Source organism: Pan troglodytes, chromosome 16, assembly GCF_028858775.2.
Source record: "Pan troglodytes isolate AG18354 chromosome 16, NHGRI_mPanTro3-v2.0_pri, whole genome shotgun sequence".
NCBI classification, from domain to species: domain Eukaryota; kingdom Metazoa; phylum Chordata; class Mammalia; order Primates; family Hominidae; genus Pan; species Pan troglodytes.
In genome coordinates this window covers 56,157,882-56,180,047 of record NC_072414.2, presented here as the reverse complement: position 1 = coordinate 56,180,047, position 22,166 = coordinate 56,157,882, and the positions used below count along the sequence as shown (strand labels likewise).

The 22,166-nt window shown below is 43.3% G+C and overlaps 1 protein-coding gene across 50 annotated transcripts in view; it reads left to right on the top strand.

Annotated features, from left to right (window-relative positions):
- CSNK1G1 (casein kinase 1 gamma 1) overlaps positions 1 to 20,700 on the top strand; it is a 206,809-nt gene extending 186,109 nt beyond the window's left edge. For 13 of the 50 annotated variants that reach the window (XM_016927040.4, XM_054666764.2, XM_054666757.2 and 10 more), the window contains 2 exons: positions 5,997 to 6,103; positions 20,353 to 20,700. In XM_016927040.4, coding sequence (XP_016782529.2) covers positions 5,997 to 6,103; positions 20,353 to 20,455 — 210 coding nt within the window. In that variant the 3' untranslated portion in view covers positions 20,456 to 20,700. 50 annotated transcript variants of the gene reach the window in all.
- The last annotated feature ends 1,466 nt before the right edge of the window (positions 20,701 to 22,166 follow it).

Here is a 22,166-nt window from a genome sequence, read left to right as displayed (position 1 = left end):
ATTTCTCAGGCACACTTTCTTATGAAGCCACATGAGGATGTGTGTTATCAGAATTAGTAGAACAAGAGAGTAGCAGCCGTGTGCAATAGCTCATGCCTGTAATCCCAGCACTTTGGGAGGCCGAGGTGGGCAGATCACAAGGTCAGGAGTTCAAGACCAGCCTGGCCACTATGGTGAAACTCTGTCTCTACTAAAAAAGAATTTTAAAAAATTAGCTGGGCGTGGTGGTGGGTACCTGTAGTCCCAGCTACTTGGGAGGCTGAGGCAGGAGAATCACTTAAACTCGGGAGGCAGAAGTTGCAGCGAGCTGAGATTGCGCCCCTGCACTCCAGCCTGGGTGACACAACGAGACTCTATTTCAAAAATAATAAAAAGAAAGGAATATCTGGGATCCAGGAAACCAGAGATCCAGCACAGGAAAGAAACAAAGGGAATCCCTAATATAATAATAAAGTTAGGAGATCCTGGGATCTGTACACCAATAGAAGAGAGCAGCTTGTTCAAAACAAAGCTGCAAGAGCAGCTCTTTGGTATTTTCCTTTTTAACATTATGGTTTATCCTTGTCTTTTTATAATTACAAAATAAGCATATTTCTTTATTTTATTTATTTATTTTTTTTTCCAAGATGGAGTCTTGCTCTGTCATCCAGGCTGGAGTGCAGTAGCGCGATCTTGGCTCACTGCAACTGCTGTTTCCCGGGTTCAAGCGATTCTCCTGTCAGCCTCTAGAGCAGCTGGGATTACAGGCACGTGCCACCACACCCAGCTAATTTTTGGATATTTAGTAGAGATGGGTTTTTGCCATGTCGTCCAGGCTGGTCTCAAACTCCTGACCTCAAGTGATCCACCTGCCTTGGCCTCGCAAAGTCCTGGGATTACAGATGTGAGCCACCGTGCCTGGCCTCGTAAAGTGTCCTTTAGAAATGGATCCAACTGAGGTGTCTTTGGCAGCTCTTTTGAAACATGCAACTTCCTCTACTCCCTATAAACTAAGTTTTACCAGCTTCCTTGGCACTTAGATAGAGGACAGGCAGTTACACCATTTACCTAATACTATGTTCAGCTCTGCTGCTCCTCATTACTTTGGCCTCTTTGGGCTGACACTGTTTTTAGCATACCTTTTGCAAACCAGATTAACAATACTTTCCTAACACAACAGATGTCCACATATTTCTGAGTTGTCTCACTTGCCAGAGGTAATGTAGTAAAATCATGTTTGGCCTAACCTGGGTGACTTGCAGACACCATGACCCTGGGAGGGAGTGCAGAATGCTAAGACAAGAAAAGTTTGCTCTGATAAGGCAGGTGAAGGCTCCTGTTCCAACATATTTAATGGGCAGACCCCCATGGTTCTCATCCTTCCAGTATTTCCACAGATCTTTTATGTGTGGAAGGCCTAAATGCAAGAAGATAATATATTTTCCCTTTCAAAAAGATTCCTCTAAAGTTGTCTGAATTAAAATGTTTAGGGAGCTTTTAGAAATGTTCAGGACCAAGTAAGGACATAAGACTTAGAATGACACATGAGTTAAAGTACTGTTTCCTTTGGTACACAGCTCTGATTTCTCCTCACAGTGACATTTTGAGAAATGAAACTAATAACCCAAATTATTGAGACTCCTAAAAGGGATATTACCAGGTCTGAACGTCAAAACAGTCCTTCATCTTAGTCTTTCTCATGAGTAATGCTTTAAGATATTAATTGGTCTTGTTTGGTATAGCTAGAGTAATGAGCGATTAATTTTAATAGTGATTAAAGCAAAATAAATGTCTATTTGAAGTATGCAAATCTTTTTTTTTTTTTTTTTTGAGACAGAGTTTCGCATTGTTGTCCAGGCTGGGGTGCAGTGGCATGATCTTGGCTCACTACAACCTCCGCCTCCCAGGTTCAAGCAATTCTTGTGCCTCAGCCTCCTGAGTAGCTGGGATTACAGGCGCCCGCCACCACGCCCAGCTGATTTTTTGTATTTTAGTAGAGACGGGGTTTCACCATGTTGTCCAGGCTGGTCTCGAACTGCTGAGCTCAGGCAATCCACCTGTCTCAGCCTCCCAAAGTGCTAGGATTACAGGCACGAGCCACCGTGCCTGGCCGCAAATAAAGCTGTTTATAATGAAGCTTATTTTTTATTATCTTTTATAATGACATTATACTAAAAATTTATTTATTTATTTATTTATTTTTTGAGACGAAGTCTCGCTCTGTCACCCAGGCTGGAGTGCAGTGGCATGATCTCTGCTCACTGCAAGCTACGCCTCCCAGATTCACACCATTCTCCTGCCTCAGCCTCCCGAGTAGCTGGGACTACAGACGTGTGCCACCATGCCCGGCTAATTTTTTGTATTTTTAGTAGAGACGGAGTTTCACCGTGTTAGTCAGGATGGTCTTAATCTCCTGACCTCGTGATCCGCCCGCCTCGGCCTCCCAAAATGCTGGGATTACAGGCGTGAGCCACTGCACCCAGCCATAAAGTTATACTAAAAATTTAATAGAAAAAAAATACCAGCCAGATCACTTGGGGTCAGGAGTTCAAGACCAGCCTGGCCAATATGGTGAAACCCCATCTCTACTAAAAAATACAAAAATTAGCCAGATGTGGTGGTGCATACCTGTAGTCCCAGCTACTCGGGAGGCTGAGGCAGGAGAATTGCTTGAACTCGGGAGGTAGAGGTTGCAGTGAGCCAAGATCACGCCACTGCACTGCAGCCTGGGCAACAGAGCGAGATTCCATCTCCAAAAAAAAAAAAAGAAAAACATAAAGATAATATTGTTTAAAATGTCAGTAATTTGTTATTCATAAGATTCTTTTTAATTCTTTAAAATTTATTTTCTAAACATCATTGTATTTAATTCCCTTCATATTTATGAAGTTGATAGGATCATGGTCATTTGCCTTGTCTTATGGAATTAGAAAATAGGCTCACAGAGGATGTTAATGGTAGAACAAGGCCTAGAATCCAACTCTTCCATCACTTACACAGTGTTTGTTCCACTGCCTGCAGTTCAGTAGTTTGACAAACCAGACCTCCAACCTGAAATAATTAAACGGATGCTGTGAAGGCCCAGATGTGTAGCCTTTAAGTCTTAGGTATGTTTTTGGTACAATTAAGTTTAAAAGTAGAGAATGGAGGCTCTGTTTATGTCTCATTCATTTGAGACCACATGCTCATTGATACAGACAAGATGTCTAGTCTGTAAAATGGGGATAAAAGGACAGTGCTTATGGCCCAAATGGCAATTTGTAGCGAGGAGAATTTAGGAAGTATAAGCCACGTGAAACGCTGTGAGCAGGCCCCATGACCCAGAGTCACCAGGTAATTCTCAGTGGTGATGCTTACTAATGTTTCATTCGTGTGAGTAGAAGCCAAGACATTTTATTTAACATCTTGTCTAGTTCCTGAATTGTCCACTAGAAACTTACTATGTTTCCTGTAACCTTTGTGCTCACAGAATGAGTTTACCAGTATTATCACTGGTATGCAGCCAGAATATGTCCACAAGAAGCAAACGAAGCACTGAGGAAATTAACAGGATAGCATTAGAGTGAGGAGCTGTGATTTTCCAATCCATATACCCTCTTTCCTCAACTTTTTGGTTTTGCTGGTTTTTCTTCAACTTTTTGTATTGAAAATTTCAACTCTACAGAGAAATCGGGAGGGAAATGCAATAAACTCTTGTATATCTTTAACCTTGCTGAACGAATTATTAAGATTTTGCCATATTTGCTTTAAATCTATGAGTGAAAGTGTGTGTGTGTGTTTGCTTGCTAAACCATATGAAAGTAAGTTGCAGACATCATTATATCTTATCCCAAAGTACTTCAGCCTGTATCTTCTAAGAACGAAGACATTCTAAGAAAGTTAATTTCATAATATCTAATATATAGTTCATGTCACATTCCACCTAATTCCAGTTGTCCCCAGAATTAATATTGTAGTGTCCAGGATTTAATCAAGGTTCATGCCTCACATTAACCAATGCAATATGCCTCATCAGTCTTTTACAATGTCTTAGTCTCTTTTAATCCGTTTTAATCTTTAAGTCTCCCTGTGTTTAAACAAATAAAAGTCTTTTATAAAGATTCAGCTGGAGGCCGGGCACAGTGGCTCGTGCCTGTAATCCCAGCACTTCGGGAAGCCAAGGCGGGTGGACAACCTGAGGTCGGGAGTTCGAGACTAGCCTGGCCAACATGGTGAAACCCCATCTCTACTAAAAACAAAACAAAAGAAACAAACAGCCAGGTGTGGTGGCACATACCTGTAATCTCAGCTACTCAGGAGACTGAGGCAGGAGAACCGCTTGAACCTGGGAGGTAGAGGTTGCAGTGAGCCAAGATCATGCCACTGCACTCCAGCCTGGGCAACAGAGCAAGACTCTCTCTCTCAAAAAAAAAAAAAAAAGGGTTACTAATGAGAACAATAATTATTTCTTGTTTAGAAATAATAGCGGATATAGCTTGCTAGTAAGTAGTATTCACCCTATCTGTCCCAAAGGCTACGTGTACTATATATTTCCTCCCACCCTCCTCTTTATGACTATTCAGGAAATTTTTGTGGATTAACTGCTGGTGAGGACCCCTGAGCTAGAGGCAGATAAGAATAAACAGTTACGGAGAGAGAATAACAGTAAGATGACCACTTTTTGAGCTGTTACCATGTCTCATGCCACTGGGCTAAGCACTTTCTGTGGGTTGTCTGCACAGTAAACACCATTAGGTAAGCAGCATTGTTCTCCCATTTTAGAGATTAGGAAGCTTAGGCATAGACTGAGGATCTTGCCCAAAGACCCACAGCAAATAACTGGTGGAGCTGGGGTTCAAACTTAGGGCTGATTAGGGCAATTTCTACACTATGCTGCTTCCCTTATTTATGCTAGGTATTATACTAGATAGTCTCATACATTTTCTTGTATAATTCTCTCATCAACCTATAAGAAACAATCTCAAATAGATGGAAGTACTTATCCAAGGGCATATGATATCCAAATTGTTTATCCTATTTTGTGTTCTCTCCCATGTTTCAGCCAAGGTCTTTAACAAGCAGAGTGTTTTGTCCAGCAGTGAGGCCCCTTTTCCCACTTCCCAGCACCCACATAAACAGGAATAATGTGCTGGAAATGAAACCAGGTGGCAGAAGCAGCTACACATGCAAGAGAAGCCTGATTGGGTCCACATTAACCAGATGACAGGAGTGAGAGCCTTCACTTACATTTCGGGGACCATCAGTGAGAAGTGGGATGGCAGTGAACCTGAAATAAAGATCGTTGAAATAAGACTGGCTTTCCAAGGGAGAGTGTTTTTTTACCATCTTCCCTCTTGTCGGAGAGGATACGACAATCTTGTTATTTGTAACTTCGAACCAGTGCTCAAAGCCATGAGGAAATTTCTGAAGGAAAGTGTGATTATTTATAGTTTCTGGTACCCACTGTTGACTTCCTTTTTAGAACTTTTTCTTTCAACATCAGCACTAAGTCTATATCATTATAGCATAATAAACTGAGAGAACTAGACTTCACCTATCACATTCAAGGGAGCCAAGTGATTTTACCTTTAGAAGTCAGCCATGCAGTTATTTTTAACTTAACAAAGTAATGTGTGTGTTTTTGCAATATGAAAGAATCTGTGTTTAGAACAAATTTTCCTCATGGAAATTCACAGATATTAACTCTAAACCTTGGTTAAGTCATTTGTTAGTGTTTCCATCTGTAAAAAGACCTATTTCATAAGATTTTTGTAAGGATTAGATTTACACACACAATGTAGCAGAGTGTCAGACACGGAGTAGGCACTCAGTATGTAAGTTATTATCATCATTATATGATTACATCATTGATATTAGTGTTCTCGCATGATATGGGCCTGGGAACCTTCCCTAAACTGATCCCTTAACCCAGGAAAACAAACATTCCAGACACTGCCTGTTTAGCGACCCTGTCTGGCGCTGGCAAGAGATTTCTGTTGCCATGGTGCCTGTCACACACTTCTGTCTTTCTGTTTCAGGTGGTTAGCTCAACCAATGGAGAGCTGAATGTTGATGATCCCACGGGAGCCCACTCCAATGCACCAATCACAGCTCATGCCGAGGTGGAGGTAGTGGAGGAAGCTAAGTACGTACATCTTTCAAGGGGTCTCTTAAGTCATGGGTTGAAAAATCTTTTCTGTCTCTTCCTCTCTGTGTGCTGCTCGTCTCAGACTGGATTTCTCATGCTTGTAACCACAGCTTTCTTCCTTAACTGTTTTAATTTTTGCATGGTACCTTAAGGCTGCTACTGCCCTTCTTTAGCTGTGATTTCGGGGAAGACAGTCACATTTTTCTAGTTCACATGAAAAAGACATAGTGAACCGAAAGAATCATGTTATCAGGGCTACAGCGGATAGTAGCCATGAGCTTCTTGGGGCTGTGGAGCTTCTTGCTCTATATGGGATATAGAGAAAAATCTGCTGTTAAACCATGGGCCATGCTGAATAGCATTCGATTTCTGATTGTGGGCTAGCAACTGGATGTACAATCATGGAACAAGGAGTTCAGGGCCATTTTGTTCACTCTCAAATGATTCTGGCTTCAGAGAGACTAAGTCAGGCAAGAAAAATATTATAGTCTGCATCTGTGAATGAGAGTGTGGGAAAAGAATGGAAGTCATACTCATCTCAGGAGGGTAAGGAGGTTGCCCCACACCCTTTTCTGCTTCTCTTGCATGTGTATGTCTTGCCCCACCCATACCACCAGCCCCTTGGTGCGCTGCATGGTCTGTGTTTAAACTCTTAAAATTTGGGGTGGAAGGTGAGATAACTGCCAATTCTGCTGCAAAAGCAGCATTTCTACCACTTTTTTCCCCATCCCAAATTTAGATCCAGATTTAGACTTCAAGAAGATACCAGGTAGGGAGAGATAGAGACACCATGAGTCAGTAACTGCTGCTATCCCTGATATGGAGGACCTTTCTTGTGAGCCCTTTGAGAACCTTCAGGATATCCCAGGGTCTTGTTTTCTGAAGCAGACAACGTATTTATAGTGATATTGTACCTAAGTAGTCTCATGAGCCCCCAGGTAGCTTAATACAAGCCAGAACACTCTTATACCTCTAAATGTAAGTTAATGAGATGCCACTGAGACCTGCATTCTTCCACCTTCCAGATGTACTTTGTATTGTTGTCTTTCCTGCCTATTCTCCTGGTCTCCTGCCCATCTTTTTTATTTATTTATTTTTTGAGACAGGGTCTCTCTCTGTTGCCAAAGCTGGAGTGCAGTGGCACGATCATGGCTAACTGCAGCCTCTATTCCCCAAGCTCAAGTGATCCTCCTGCCTCAGTCTCCCAAAGTCATGAAATTACAGGCATGAACCACCGTGCCCAGCCCTGCCAGTCTATTTGATGAACTCATTTTACCTTCAAGAAGTCCTTTCTAGCCAGGTGTGGTGGTTCATGCCTGTAATCTTAGCACTTTGGGAGGCTGAGGCAGGAGGATCACTTGAGTCTAGGGGTTTGAGACCAGCCTGGGCAACTTAATGAGACCCCAACTCTATAAAAAAATTAAAAATTAGCTGGGCATGGTGGTATGCACCTGTAGTCCTAGGTACTTGGAAGGTTCAGGCTGCAGTGAGCTATGGTCATGTCACTGTACTCCAATCTGGGGGACAGGTGCGACCCTGTCACACACACACACACAAAAGTTTTTGGCCAGGTGCAGTGGCTCACACGTGTAATCCCAGCACTTTGGGAAGCTGAGGCAGGAGGATCACAAGGTCAAGAGATTGAGACCATCCTGGCCAACATGGTGAAACCCCGTCTCTACTAAAAATATAAAAATTAGCTGGGTGTGGTGGCATGCGTCTGTAGTCCCAGCTACTCAGGAGGCTGAGGCAGGAGAATCGCTTGAACCCAGGAGGCAGGGGTTGTGGTGAGTCGAGATTGTGCCACCGCACTCCATCCTGGCGACAGAGCGAGACTCCATCTCAAAAAAAAAAAAAAAAAAGAAAATTTTTGCTTGGAAAACCAGGGCTTGAGGATTCCTACCCAATACATCAAAAGTAAATGAGGATGACTTGACTGTCTTTTGTTGAGCCCCTGCTAACTGTAGGCAGCTTCAGAGCTCTTCTCCCAGCTTGTGTAAGGCACTGATATATAAGGGGGTGAGGGTTATGCTGGTTATGCCAGGAAAAGGCCATTTTAATAAGGAAACATGCTCCTATTCTCAGGGACTTTGGAGATATTAATGGTACTCACAGTTTTTCGATTTCCATACAAAATTACATTATCTTAAATAAACAATATGTTACTCCCACCCTCTGGGCTCTCAACTGGCTGCACTTTGGAGTCATTTGGGGCATGGTAGAAAATACAAATGTCTGAGTCTGGCCTCAGGCATTCTGATTTAATTTATTGAAATGTGGCCTGAGCATCAGGAATTTTAAAAGTTCAGGTCATTCTAACATGTAGCCAATGTTGAGAACCACTGTACCAAGCGTGGTCTGATCCAAACATTGTCAGAGCTTGAAGGATGGCCGTACCTGTTCCCAGCTCCCACCCCATTCTCAATTCACCTTTGTGGCTATTACTTTGAAGGCTAGAAGTTTAGCTTTGGATTTAATAGTATACTTTGAATGCAGTAATCAAATGGGCTTTAGTTTTATGTTATGCCCTATACAGGTTTATCTTTTGAACCCATTCATCTCATCTCATTTTGGTAAATGTGTATACTAATTGTGTATGTGAGTGTGGTATTTGTGTTCTGTGTGTAAGATATGGGCTCATTCACACAGAGATTTCAATCTGGTATATTCTGTATTGGTATAATCTAACCTCTAGAATGTAAGGAGAGTTTAAAGTCTTGTCATTTAGCAAAAAGGACAAATGTGCCTCTTTGCCACCAGCTTCAGGTTTGGACCTTCTAAAAGATGTAGAAAGCATAGGGGAGAAATTATATTTGACCAGATGTCATCCCGAAGCTCATGGCTTAGGGCATTTAGTGATTTCATGGGCTATCAATCCATCTTGCCCAGAGAACTGTCAGGGCCCAGCCATGTGTTATTTTTCTTGGCCTTTGTGTGTGGGGGCAAGGAAAGGGTAGCCCTGTGTCCACCTGGTTGATCATTTTCATGGGAAGAAGTCACAGCTAGAGAAGCACTAGGTGTTCCAAACAGCCCCTCATTGCACGCAGCTGTGATGCCATTTGTTCATGCAGCCTGCTTGTGGGGGAGAAGGGGATGATGCTTATATTGAGACACACCTCAGTACTGGGGAGACCATGTGAAACCTTCACTTTCAGGCTTTTGATTTTGGGTTCCTCACCCAGCTTGTTTAGTGTAAAGGTGGAAAGAAATAACAGGGTCTTAGGTTTTGTTCTGTGTACAAAACGAACATGTGAATTCCCTTTTTCTCTAGCTCCAGGACATATGTCCTTGTTTATGGTTTAAAGGGTGGTGAGGGCAGGCAGCTTTTTGGTTGATTTTTGTTACAGTAAGAATACAGGAATTTTTGGTTATCCAGACTTTAGCTATAATTTAACAAATGTGAACCTCATTTCTCCTGAGCATTAACAGGAGTAGAATTTAGGTCCTTCTCTGGTAGTTATACCTTAATACAGAGCAGTGACCCTCCTCCCTCTGATTCATCTTCTAATAAGATAAAGTAAGTGTCGCTTAAACCTTTTCTCCCTCTCTAGAGGAAGAGCTAACTGCTAGCTGCTTTGATCAGGCATGTTGGACTTGCACAAAGGCTAGGGACTTTCTTTTTCCCTCAGAATATTTGAGAGGCTAGCTTAATATTGCACAGTAAGACTTCATATGGGAACCAAAATGGTTCACCCTTGGTGCTTGATTGAGTTCTTACAGGCAGGGTCATTTGCTCTTTCCCCTGCTGCCTTCCTAGAAGTTGCCCAGGAAAGCCCACCCTGGAGCTCCCACCAACTCTTTCTGTTTTGCCTTACCCCTGAGATCCAGCTCCCACCTTGATGCTTCTGTCAGGCTCCTGTCCGAACCCTCCACTTTAACGTGGGGACCAAGTGGCCTGGGCCTACTCACCCTACCTTGACAGAAGAAGAAACTAAACACAGACACATACTGCATGTTTGCATGGCTCACAGGGAGTCGCTTCCATTTCACCTCTGTGGACTAATATCTCTCTCTTTCTCTCTCTTCCTTTCTGTGTTTTTCTCTTTATATACTCTGTAGCTGCCTGAAAATGCTCAACCTGTGGTGAGTCCCTCTCTCCAGTCCATTGCCAGGGGAGTGGACCAGACTAGGCTGGGACTGGCAAAGCCAAACAAAATGCCTTAGGAACATTAAATAGCTTCCATAGGACTCCTTGTGCCATAACCACCCTGACTGGGGATCTAGATCCATAAGGTGGGGATGGGGCAGGCCTGTACCCAGGAATTAATCTATTCCTTCTTTCAAACCCACCTTATCGCTGTCTCCTCCTGCCATAACAGTATCCCGCAGTATCCAAAATTATCTATTTTTAGCTGAGTAAATTTTCTCCCAAATTAATACAACCAGATATGGAGAGGGACAGAGGTAAAAGGGCAAGATTACTGTATCAGTTTTTATGTAGCAGTTGTGTTTACTCACAGCCGCAAGGATAGTGAGTTGTTGCTGGATAATCTCACATTCTGCAATGTGGTCTCTAACCTGGAAATTGGCTGCTTTAGGAAAATCTGACTTTTTGATTCAGCTGGCTCTTCCCTCTGTAGAGTAGCAATCTCAAAAAAGGGGGAGCTCCTTCAGGGAGAGGTGGATGTTTTGTTGTTGTTGTTCTGAGAGTTGTTTTGTTTTTGTTTATTGTCTTTTTCTTTATTCCTATGTGAGAGTTTAGTAGGCCAAGGACTGACTCAGCTAATTGATGTATTGGAGCCTGTCTTTTCCACTCCTGGAAAAGGTTCCTGGAATGTATTTTTAGGAATAACATGGAGTTTATGGAAGGAGAAGCCCTCAAGAATCCATGTGTGGTGAGGAACATTCTTGCTACAAGACATAGCCCCTTCCCCTGCTCTCTTGCCTGTGACCTTCCAGGTACTCCTGAACTTGTTGGTCTGTTGCAGTCTGGAATTTTAACTCTCCCACATTGTCCGCACGCATAAAGTCATGCTCTATATGGAGGTAACAGCCTGCTAGTTTCATGACTGCCATGTTTCTATTTGTCTTCAGTGACTGGGTTGGGCACTGGTTTCTGAACCCTAACTATCTAAGCCAGATTGCCTACAGGGGCTTCCTCAGGGACAGGAATGTATTAAAGAAAACAACTGGGTTTTGTGGAGGTCAGATTTATAGTCTTAGGGGATCAAAGAATACCTTTGGCTATTTGTTTTGCAAACATGTGTCTGTGTAATCTGACATTGTGGTGGTCTATTTTTTCCTGTGAGGTGTCAGTCACATGATCCTTACTGCAGATACTTGAGGGCCTGCTATATGCTTATCCAACCCTGTGCTTGGAACTCTAGTGGGGTGTGGGGGTGGGGGGTTACAAAATTTGCCCCCAAGAGCTTGGGTACCATCTAGCTGAAGAGATCAGACATACACATGAAAGGATAAGGAGTTCTGCAGGACATTGAGATTATTGCCCTTGAGAGGCTGAGGGGCCAGGAGGTCACCATGGACAGGATGGTCAAAGAAGTCCTTGTAAACACTGTAGGATTTGAGTTAAGTATTAGAAGAAAGGAAGAATGTACACATATGGCAGAGAAAAGGAACATAGCAAGGGAATAGCTGAAGAGAGAGGGCCAGGACATAGTAAGAATGCCATATGGAAAAGGTAGTGGGTCAGAGGCCTGGGGTAAGAGCACTAGATGGCTTGAGAGTAGGGAGATTTGGATCGATTTTGACTCCAGCATGTTGAGAACTTCTTGTCATCTAAACAGTCAAAGAATCAACTGAAAGGAAACCTAAGCCATGAGGGGTCCACCACCTGCCTTCATTCTCTTCTGAGAGGAACACATCTGAAAGTCAATCAGTGGACTTGGTCTAGAGTCTGACCCAGTTTAATAGATCCTGTTGCTAGTAGTCACCACAGACACCAAAGAGTTGAAGAACAGATTGTGGGGCCTGCTTTCTTGTAGGTAGAATCATTAAAAGCCTTTGCCACTGCTGAAGCTTTAACTACAATAACTAGCAAAGATAAATCCAGGGCTCTAAATTTGAAATATTCCAACTCCTTTGAACCATAGCTCACACTCCCTTTTAGTTAGGTGGGTTCAGCATTGCACATCCAGTTATGATATGCTTGTAAGCAGGCATTAATTCTTATGGCTTGCCTTGGAGGAGGTAAAAGAGAAGTCATTGTACAGTTTGAAATGGACCTAAACAGTATTGTAAACTTTTTTTATTGCTTTCTTAAAAACACAAAATCATCATCTTAGCATCCTCCAAAAAGATTAAGAATAGAAGTTGACTTAAAAGTTAGTAATACCTCTGAAAATCATGATTCAGAAGAAAAGAGGTAAGTCTATTGAAATAGAGATTTAATTTGCCTCTTTTATTATTAATTTCAGGACATTCAACTTGGAAAATGTCCATTTCTAAAGCATTATGTATAGAAAAACACTATTTGGGCCAGGCATAGTGGCTTACACCTGTAATCCCAGCACTTTGGGAGGCCGAGGCAGGTGGATCATTGGAGGTCAGGAGTTCCAGACCAGCCCGGCCAACATGGTGAAACCCCGTCTCTACTAAAAATACAAAAATTAGCCGGGTGTGCTGGTGGGCACCAGCTACTCAGGAGGCTGAGGCAGGAGAATCACTTGAGCCCTGTAGGTGGAGGTTGCAGTGAGCAGAGATGGCGCCATTGCACTCCAGCCTGAGCGACAGAGTGAGACTCAGTCTCAAAAAAAAAAAAAGAAAAGAAAGAAAAACACCAAAAAACACCATTTGTTCTTGAATTCTTATCCAGGGTTTCCACTGAGGATTATTTTTAACAAACAAAAATGTTGGTCACTTTTATTTAAAAGAATTTAGTTTCCAAATACATATGACACTTTGCTTAGTGATTATATTTGCACCCATTAATAGTACCTCACAAATGTCATTGATACTTTCAGAGAAAATCTTTCCAAAGACCCTCTTAAGAAAGTCCTATTTCTAAAATTTTCATGTTTGATTCATTCAGATATGATTAAAGCCCATCATGGTCTGTGTAAATGTTTCTGCATTCTTAGAAACTTTCTCCAGTTTTTTATAACTAGTCCATTGGATGTAGGAATACCAAAGAGTCTGACTAAAAAGAGAGGGAATCTTGGCTACAATGGAATACCTAGGGGTATGGGAAGTAAGTAATAGTCTTTATTTCCATATGAATATTGCTGGCTTTACACCTGCAATAATTAGGCAAGAGACTCAAAGATAGTTTTTTCAGAAAAGTTTTCTTTCAAGGATCTAGCAAGTCTGAGCTATGCTTCCAACTTTACTGCCCTCCATCATCCGGCATCTTTGACTCATCCACCACCTTCTGTCCCTTTCATTCTCATTCCCCATGTGTCAGCTCCCCAGAAAGGACATATCTTGTGCACCTTGCCACAGCACTCACCACCTGCTTCTGGACTGCCTGAGCAAGAGTGATACTTCCTGTTCTAAAGACAGGAGTGAGGAGGGGGGATACTCAGACTTAGGGATGTGCCAGAACTGTGGCTAGTCCCCAGGAAGCAGAACTTGGAGGACTCATAAAGGAGCCAATCCCACCTCCATCCTAAACAAGGCCAGTTCATAAACCCCATCTGGCACAGCAGCAGTCTCAGGAAGCTAAATTGGGGAGTGCCCTGTATCTCACTCCCTAAATTGGGGAGTGAGAGCATCCTGATGGTCAGCTCTTGGGCTGTGACAGTGGTCCCCTCCAAATGAAAAGGGGAGCTGTACTGATGTCAGGAGATGTGGCTCACCGTCATTATTAGAGTCAGGGCCTCTCCTGCCTACTTCGGTGGGTGAGGACAGAGAGGGGGATGGAGAGAATCCTTAATCCTTCATTGGTAACATCCTGAGATCCTCCTAGAGTTCCAGACATCATACTTATCATGGGATTTGTTTGCCTTATTTTAGCCTCCCTGCCCTCTGGCCAGTGAGTTGCATTAAATAATTGTGCCCTCAGTATCAAGGAGTAGACAATGTAGACTATTTTTATGCAGCCCTGAGGACCCCCAGTCATGACTCTTGATAAGGTGAGGCATCTGGGTTGGGTGCTAAACTATGAGCCTTCTTCACCCTCCTTCCAGTAATGCCTATTTCAGCCCTGCCTAGCCTGCACCATCTTGATAATTAGGTAGGATGACTGCAGATTGAAATCAAGCAGCTATTTCCTTTGGCTTTTCTGGCAGACACTGCCCACTGCCTCCAGTGCGTGCACTGTAGATGGTGGGTGGTCCCTATGGGTGGGTGCTAGGGGGAAAATTCCACCCCTGCAGTAAGCAGAAGCAGGCAGAAGTCTGCTGGAAGCTGCAGGCCTCCCGCACTGACTTGCAATGTTCCTTGTGCTCCAGGTGCTGCTGTTTCTTTAAGAGGAAAAGGAAGAAGACTGCTCAGCGCCACAAGTGACCAGTGCCTCCCAGGAGTCCTCAGGCCCTGGGGACTCTGACTCAATTGTACCTGCAGCTCCTGCCATTTCTCATTGGAAGGGACTCCTCTTTGGGGGAGGGTGGATATCCAAACCAAAAAGAAGAAAACAGATGCCCCCAGAAGGGGCCAGTGCGGGCAGCCAGGGCCTAGTGGGTCATTGGCCATCTCCTCCTGCCTAAGGCTCTGAGCAGGTCCCAGAGCTGCTGTTCCTCCACTGCTTGCCCATAGGGCTGCCTGGTTGACTCTCCTTCCCATTGTTTACAGTGAAGGTGTCATTCACAAAAACTCAAGGACTACTATTCTCCTTCTTCCCCTTAGTTTACTCCTGGTTTTTACCCCACCCTCAACCCTCTCCAGCATAAAACCTAGTGAGCTAAAGGCTTTGTCTGCAGAAGGAGATCAAGAGGCTGGGAGTAAGGCCAAGAAGGTAGGAGGAAAATGGCAGACCTGGGCTGGAGAAGAACCTTCTCCGTATCCCAGGTGTGCCTGGCAGTATGGTTTCCTCTTCCTCTGTGCCTGTGCAGCATTCATCCCAGCTGGCCTTGGGGTTCAGGTTCCTTCTTCCCTCCCTCCTATGAAGTTACACTGTAGGACACAAGCTGTGAGCAATCTGCAGTCTACTGTCCCTGTGTGTTGGCGTTCTTAGCTTTTTTGACAAACTCTTTTCTCCAGGTAGTAGGACAATGAAAATTGTTCTAAGCAAAGGAAAGAAAACTGACTTTGTTGCACTTTTAGTTTTTTTTAAAAAAACAAAAACAAAAACATGGCAGATGCATATTGTGTCTGATTATATTGGGGGTTTTACTTTTACCTGTTTTGAGGGGGATGGGGCCGGCCAAGCCATTCAGAGAGAACATGGGTCCAGAGGACATTCTCAGTGGAAAGAGTTTGATCTGCAGCACCCAGAAGAGAAGCCAAACTCAGTGTCATTCTGAGTGAACACTCAGGTTGGCAAGAAAACATACTTGAATTTTCATTCATCTTCTCAGCAGCTGAAGAATGTCCCTACCAGAGCATCTTGACCTAATCAGCTTACAGTTTGAAAACCTAGCTCTCCAGAACATGAGATGAGCCAGCCGAGCCAGACTGTGACCAGGAAACAGCTCATCCCAGAGAAGGAGATGCTTAACAAAAAAAAAAAATTGAAATTGTTTCCTATGCTGCCGGGGACTTCCAACTAGATAGCCATGTGACGTCCTGGTGACTTGGGGGAAAAATTAGTGATGAAACAGCCACCACCATATTGCCATTAGTGGAAAAAAAGAGGACAGTGAACCTGCCTTCCACCTGCCAGAGGGACCTCAGGGTGTGGCATTATAGGGCCAGGAAAAGAAAATCGGTGTATCCTATCTGCCCCAATAGCTGAGCTGTAGCATTTGGGCTGGCCTGCCTTATCAGAAACCAAGCTTATGAAGATCTTCTCCCAGCAGGTCCATAGCAGTAGGCTTAGGATGCAGTATATGGGGCCGCATTTAAAAGGAGGGAAAGATTGTTTGGTGCTGGAACATTCCAGGGAAAAGGAGACTGGAATGAAAGGTCTGAAATTATCTTCTCAATTGGACTCCTTCCAGAAAGGTGGCCGTGCCTCTAAGCATGTTTTTCCCAGTATGCCCTAGGCCTCCCCCCATGGTGTTTTCATATGAGGTACTACTGTGAAGGATCTTGGTTCCTCATTCACTGTTTGACAAGTCTTTCATGTGTGGAGTTACTCTTCTCATGCCCAATTTTCATTTGAGTTTAGTGGCTTAACCAAACAATGACTCCTCATTCCAGCGGTGACAGAAGAGAAAGGGTCATTTACATCAGGAAAGAGGTCTTGTATCTGGGAGTAGAGAGCTAACCATGGAGCACAGTGGCTGGTGGGTGACTTAGTCTGATGGTTTGTGGACCATAGAAGTCTTCACCTCTGGTTTGAGGTGCAGGGCTGTCTTTTGGACTGGAGGGTGTGGGGATATTTTCTGATAGTTGCCATTTCTTGAAAAATTCCCTTGATGTACCTTACACAGAGCAGAAATAACATTAACATGGATCAGAGGTACTGGGCTTCATCTGTTCCATTGGACCTTGGCTAGGGAATATCATTTCACTGGCATCAAACCTGCTTAGCTTATGAAAAGATGGTAATATGTCATTTCTATAAATGTTTCTATATATGAAACATAGAGTGGCAGGGAGATACAATATCACACCCCTTCCCCACAAGGACTGTGAATATTGGGATTTATGTCCTTGCCATTACCTAGTGGTTACAGCCCTATCACTAAAATTTACATAGTTTCTCAGTTGGGATTTGGGCATTGCTATCTTACTGTATAGAAAGTTTAACTTTTCCTCACCCCTGTATAGAAAATGCCTTCCCTCTCAAGAGAGGGCAGAGGGGGGCCAGGTGCAGTGGCTCACGCCTGTAATCCCAGCAGTTTGGGAGGCCAAGGCAAGTGGATCATGTGAGGTCAAGAGTTCGAGACCAGCCTGGCCAACATGGTGAAACCCCGTCTCTACAAAAAATACAAAAATTAGCTGGGCGTGGTGGCATGCTCCCGTAGTCCCAGCTACTCGGGAGGCTGAGGCAGGAGAATCACTTGAGCCTGGGAGGCAGAAGTTGCAGTGAGCCGAGATCGCACCACTGCACTCCAGCCTGGGCAACAGAGTGAGACTCTGTCTAAAAAGAAAAAAAAAAAGGGCAGAGGGAAATGGTGGGAATGCCTGGAGCATCCTGGCACTCTATACTCTACTGAGTGCCTCACTTCAGCCCCTCACCCTGCTTCCACACAGAAACACACAAAAGCAAAGGCACTGACCAGCTTGGCTGCAGGGCAAGCTGCCTTGCAGCTGGATTTGCGACTTTTTTTTTGTCTTAAAATTTTTACTGGATCAGTTGTAGGGGACCGTACTTCCTAAGACACTGTTCTCACCTTCCAACCTCACAAATCTCTTACTAGATATCTGGTTTTCATAACAAAGGTAAAGAATCCCAGGTCCCTTTAGCATGCAGAGTAATGGTGATCCCTCCAGGGCCATTGGCGCTTCAAAGTGGTCCCAGACCTGGGAGATTCTGGTGGGATCTTCCTTAAAAATAAGCAAAAAACCTGAGTACCCTAGATGCAATTGGCCATTTGTTTCAGCCCCATCAGCAAATCAGGGCTCCCTCCTCAACCCTACTGCTACAGTTCCTTAGCTGTATGCCTCAGCCAGATCCTTGGGGTTAGGGCATGCACTCGCTGACTGTCCCCACCCATCCACTTGCTCTGTAGTTTCTGAGCTTTCTCCATTTCACAAGTATGGTGCCTAACGATCTTTTTCTTTAGGATTGATGCAATTGTTTTTCCTGAAAGCTAACTCAGCATCTATTCATAAAAACCCTTAATAGTATACATTAGGAGTTTTCCCAAGCTCTACAGTCCCTCAGACATTGCATCCTAAACAGATTTGAGGCACACAGGCCAAGACTCCACCAAGGCATAAATGGTACCCCCTACTCCCTTTTGACCAGGGTATCACTTGTGTCTTTGCAGTAAGAGTTGGTCAAGTTGCTCTACGCACCTTGGTGCTTTCCAGAGATCTCACTCCAGACTGCCCCCAAGGGTGGATAGAGTATCCTGACAGCCAGTGTGCACTCATGACTGCCTTAATTAACATTCTTCTGCTATTATGGAGCCTGTCCAGCAGTAAACAGGGTCTTGGAAGGTACAAGATTAGCTTCCAGTTAAAATCCCATTTTATATTGGAATGCATGAGCTACAGATGACAGCAGAGATCCTGAGGTTTCTAGACATGTTGATTGTCTCTTTTTTCTAAATGAACTCCAAGTACTTAGAAAACAGTCCCTGTCCATCAGCCAGAAAAGGTGACCATCACCCCTAAAGTAATTTCCAAACTTAGTTCAGTGGGAAGATATGCTGGTAGTGCATATTCAGTGTTGATTTTCAGTGCTAGTAACCACTTTTAATGCCAGAAATATGTAACAATGATAATGTAACGTCAAAGTGGTTACTAAAGATTATAGCCTTAACTTTTCTATGTAAAAGATAAAATCCATTCCTCCTCCCAGTGAGCAAGCATGGCTTGCATTTCTCAAAAATGAGAACTTCCATGGCAGCCAAGAAAACGTCTTCTCAGAGGAACTTTCGTTTGATGCATCTCCCAAGCCCACATGCCTCCTGTGTCCCAGCCACCTCTTCCATTTCACATTTAAACCAGCTCTCCATTCCCATTGAGTTGCCCTAACAACATTGTCTCCAGTGTCAGAACCATATTAAGGTTCGTTTCTCAGATTGGGAGCCTGCAACACCATACAGCCAACATTGCCTTTGCCACGCCACTGCCACCATTGCCCTATGGTGGGCAGATGAATTCCAGAAACCCTCAGGGAGCCAGGATAATTAGGCAACCCATCTGAATTGGCCACGTAAGTGACAGGCACTTATCTCTCGGGTTCTTGCTTTTGCAGACTCCAGGGAAGTCCTGTCTAGAGGTCGATGGCAGAGGCTCCTAGTCTTTCCCATGAGGGGTTGATAGGAATCAAATTGGGATTCCTTTGGCTTTGGGTTTTGTTTTTTTGTTGTTGTTTTTGGTTTTCAGTTTGTTTTTTGGTGTATGGGGGGTGATTTTGTTTCTGAATAAGAAAAAGAAGAGGCAACCATGGCCCTTACGTGGGTTTATAAAGTTTTGAGCAATGTTTTAGCCACAAGTAAGGAATCTTGAAAGTCTTTTATCCAGCAAGCAGTCTTAAAAATGTTTTTCCTAACTCCTTTTGCAAGTGACTAAGTACAAAAAAATAGTTTTCTCATTGTATTCAAAATAGTGAGTAGGTTCCCTGGATAATACACAGTGGTAGTTGACATATTTTCTCAAAACACAACCAGAAAACCCACTTCCAGTATTTGTAAATCACCTTTCAAGGGAAAAAGTGAACACGTATTCCTTGTATTTCTAGTTTGATTACCAAACCTGATGTTACAAAGAAACCTCCGTTCTGTATACAGAATTTCTTTTATTTTTCTTCTTTTACTCCTCACAATCACTTTCCCAGTGCCATCACCATCTATAAGGTCTCAGAGCAGAGGATTATTCATGGTAATAAGTGGGGGTGTGGTGCAGCCATTCCAGTAACACCCACAAGAGGACAGCTGTTCTGAATGTCCCCACCCACCCCTCTTTCAGTACAGGTGAGACATTTTCAGTTCATGAGCTCCAGACCAAATCCCAGGCCAGCCCTTGCACCAAAAGCCTTTTTTAGAAGGCTTATCAGTCTATTAGGAATGTCTCAGGAAAGATGAGCCATTTCTTTGGGGAGAAATATATTTACAGATGGAAGTGTGTGATTGCGTGTCTGTGTGTGTGTGTGGTGTGTGTGCGCATGTGAGTGCGTGTGTTCATCTGTGTGCATTTCACTTCCATAAAGACCCAGCCCAAGCTGCTGGGAACCATGTGTTCCTGAGTATTCTCAGAGGTAAACAAGTGACAAGTGAGCTTCTGAAATTAGTGTCTCAGCAAGCTGGCTTTAGGAATGAGCCCCATTTTATCAAGCAGAGAAAAAAAATAACAGCAGAAAAGATAAAGATAAACCAAAAATATATACCCCCCAATGGAAAATAATGTTGATTCAGCAATTCCCATAGGATGTATTACATGCTCTAATTTATTATATTATTATTTATCTGTCTTTGATCTTTGCCCATTGTACTCTTAAAAAGATGTTGGGATGTTGATTGCGATTTTTAAACAACTAGCTAATGTATAAATCAGCAGTGGAAATCAGTTTTAATGTGTGGATGTGTCTGATTATTGTTAAATGCCTCTTTTTTTACTTTTTTTTTTTTTAGATGTATAATGTTTCATAAACCCTGGCACTGGTCACAAAGCTCAGCTGTGAAAATGAAATTTGTAGTATTTTTAGACATGAATGTCAATTTCAAGTGTATTTGAAATGGTTCCTCCAGGAGAGATATTTGTGCACCATTAGGAAAATCTTCTCTGCAGAGGAAGTAGCCTTCTTTGGAGAAAATGGAAAATGGGTTCTGATATGTGATCTCAGAGTAGCCCATTTCCTAGGGCACCATGGAAAACACAAATGTGATCTTTAAGTATACCTCTTCCCCAGTTTGGGGAGGAAATGACTCAGTTTGCACCCTTTTTGTATGTAAAATAAAATGTCTTACCTTTCTTGGCTACTTCTGCTTGTTTGGTTGGTTGATTGGTTTGTCTGTTTTTAATCTCCCTCGGCTCATTTGTAATTAACAATCTAGCTAGGACTAACTTTGATGCGATTCAAGACTCCTGTGAACAAAAATAAATGCCTGATAATTTGGCATTCTTGTTTCATTCCTTGGATTAAATATTGTCTTCTCCTGTGAGTCACTTCAAAAATAAATATTGCTGTCTCTCTTCGAGTGCTGAAGAAGAAAATTATTTTTTAATTAAAAAAATAAATATTGGCCAGGCGCAGTGGCTCTCACCTGTAATCCCAGCAACTCCAGGAGGCCAAGGCGGGTGGATCATTTGAGGTCAGGAGTTCGAGGCCAGCCTGGCCAACATGGTGAAACCCTGTCTCTACTAAAAATACAAAATTAGTTGGGCGTGGTGGTGCACACCTGTAATCCCAGCTACTCAGGAGGCTGAGGCAGGCCAATTGCTTGAATCCAGGAGGTGGAGTTTGCAATGAGCCAAGATCGCACCACTGTACTCCAGCATGGACGTCAGAGCAAGACTCCGTCTCAAATAAATAAATATTCCTGGAAGAATTTGGACATTATCACTCATACGTTAGTTCCTGGGTCCCTGTTGTTCTCAGGTGGTAGAACACAGGAAATCAGGATCTGCTCTGTGGAACAACTTTAGTAGCTTTATAATTCTCCTCTACAAATGCGGAATATGTGTCCAGACAGAAGATGGAACTATGATGAGCAATGTAAAACCATACTGCATATGTAGCCAACAGAACAACTGTCAATCTGGGCATGATTGACTCCTTCCAGTTTGTTACTACTCTTTAATTACTTTTTCACAGGCAGGTAGCAGCGGAAGAATCATGAGAGAAAAGTTTCACATTGAGAGCATTTTATCCATCAACCTGATTTCTTTTGAAAGTGGGAGTGGGAGAAAGGCTGCTGTGATGCCATTTTAGCCTTAGCTCCTCATGCGCAGGAGGCTACTTGGGTTTTTTGCGTGTTTCTTTGTTTTTGAGACAGGGTGGAGTGCAGTTTCACGATCACAGTACACTGCAGCCTTGACCTTCTGGGCTCAGGTGATTCCCCCACCTCAGCCTCTGGGGTAGCTGTGACTACAGATGCGCACCACCACGCCCTGCTAATTTTTGTATTTTTTGTAGAGACAGGTTTCACCATGTTGCCCAGGCTCAAACTCCTGGACTCAAGTCATCTGCCTGCCACAGCCTCTCAAAGTGCTGGGATTACAGGTATGAGCTACTGTGCCCAGCTGGAGGCTACTTTGAAAACATGATTTAGTAAACATTTTTCTCTGGCTGTGGCAGCCTGAGACCAGTGAGTGAAGAAAGAGGCTTAACAAAATAGGAGAAAAAAAAAAAAAAAAAAAAAAAGGATGAGAGATGGATCTGGAAGATCATCTTTGTCAGTATAACAATGTTTAAAACTTCCTCCTGATTGGGGTTGTCTGAATT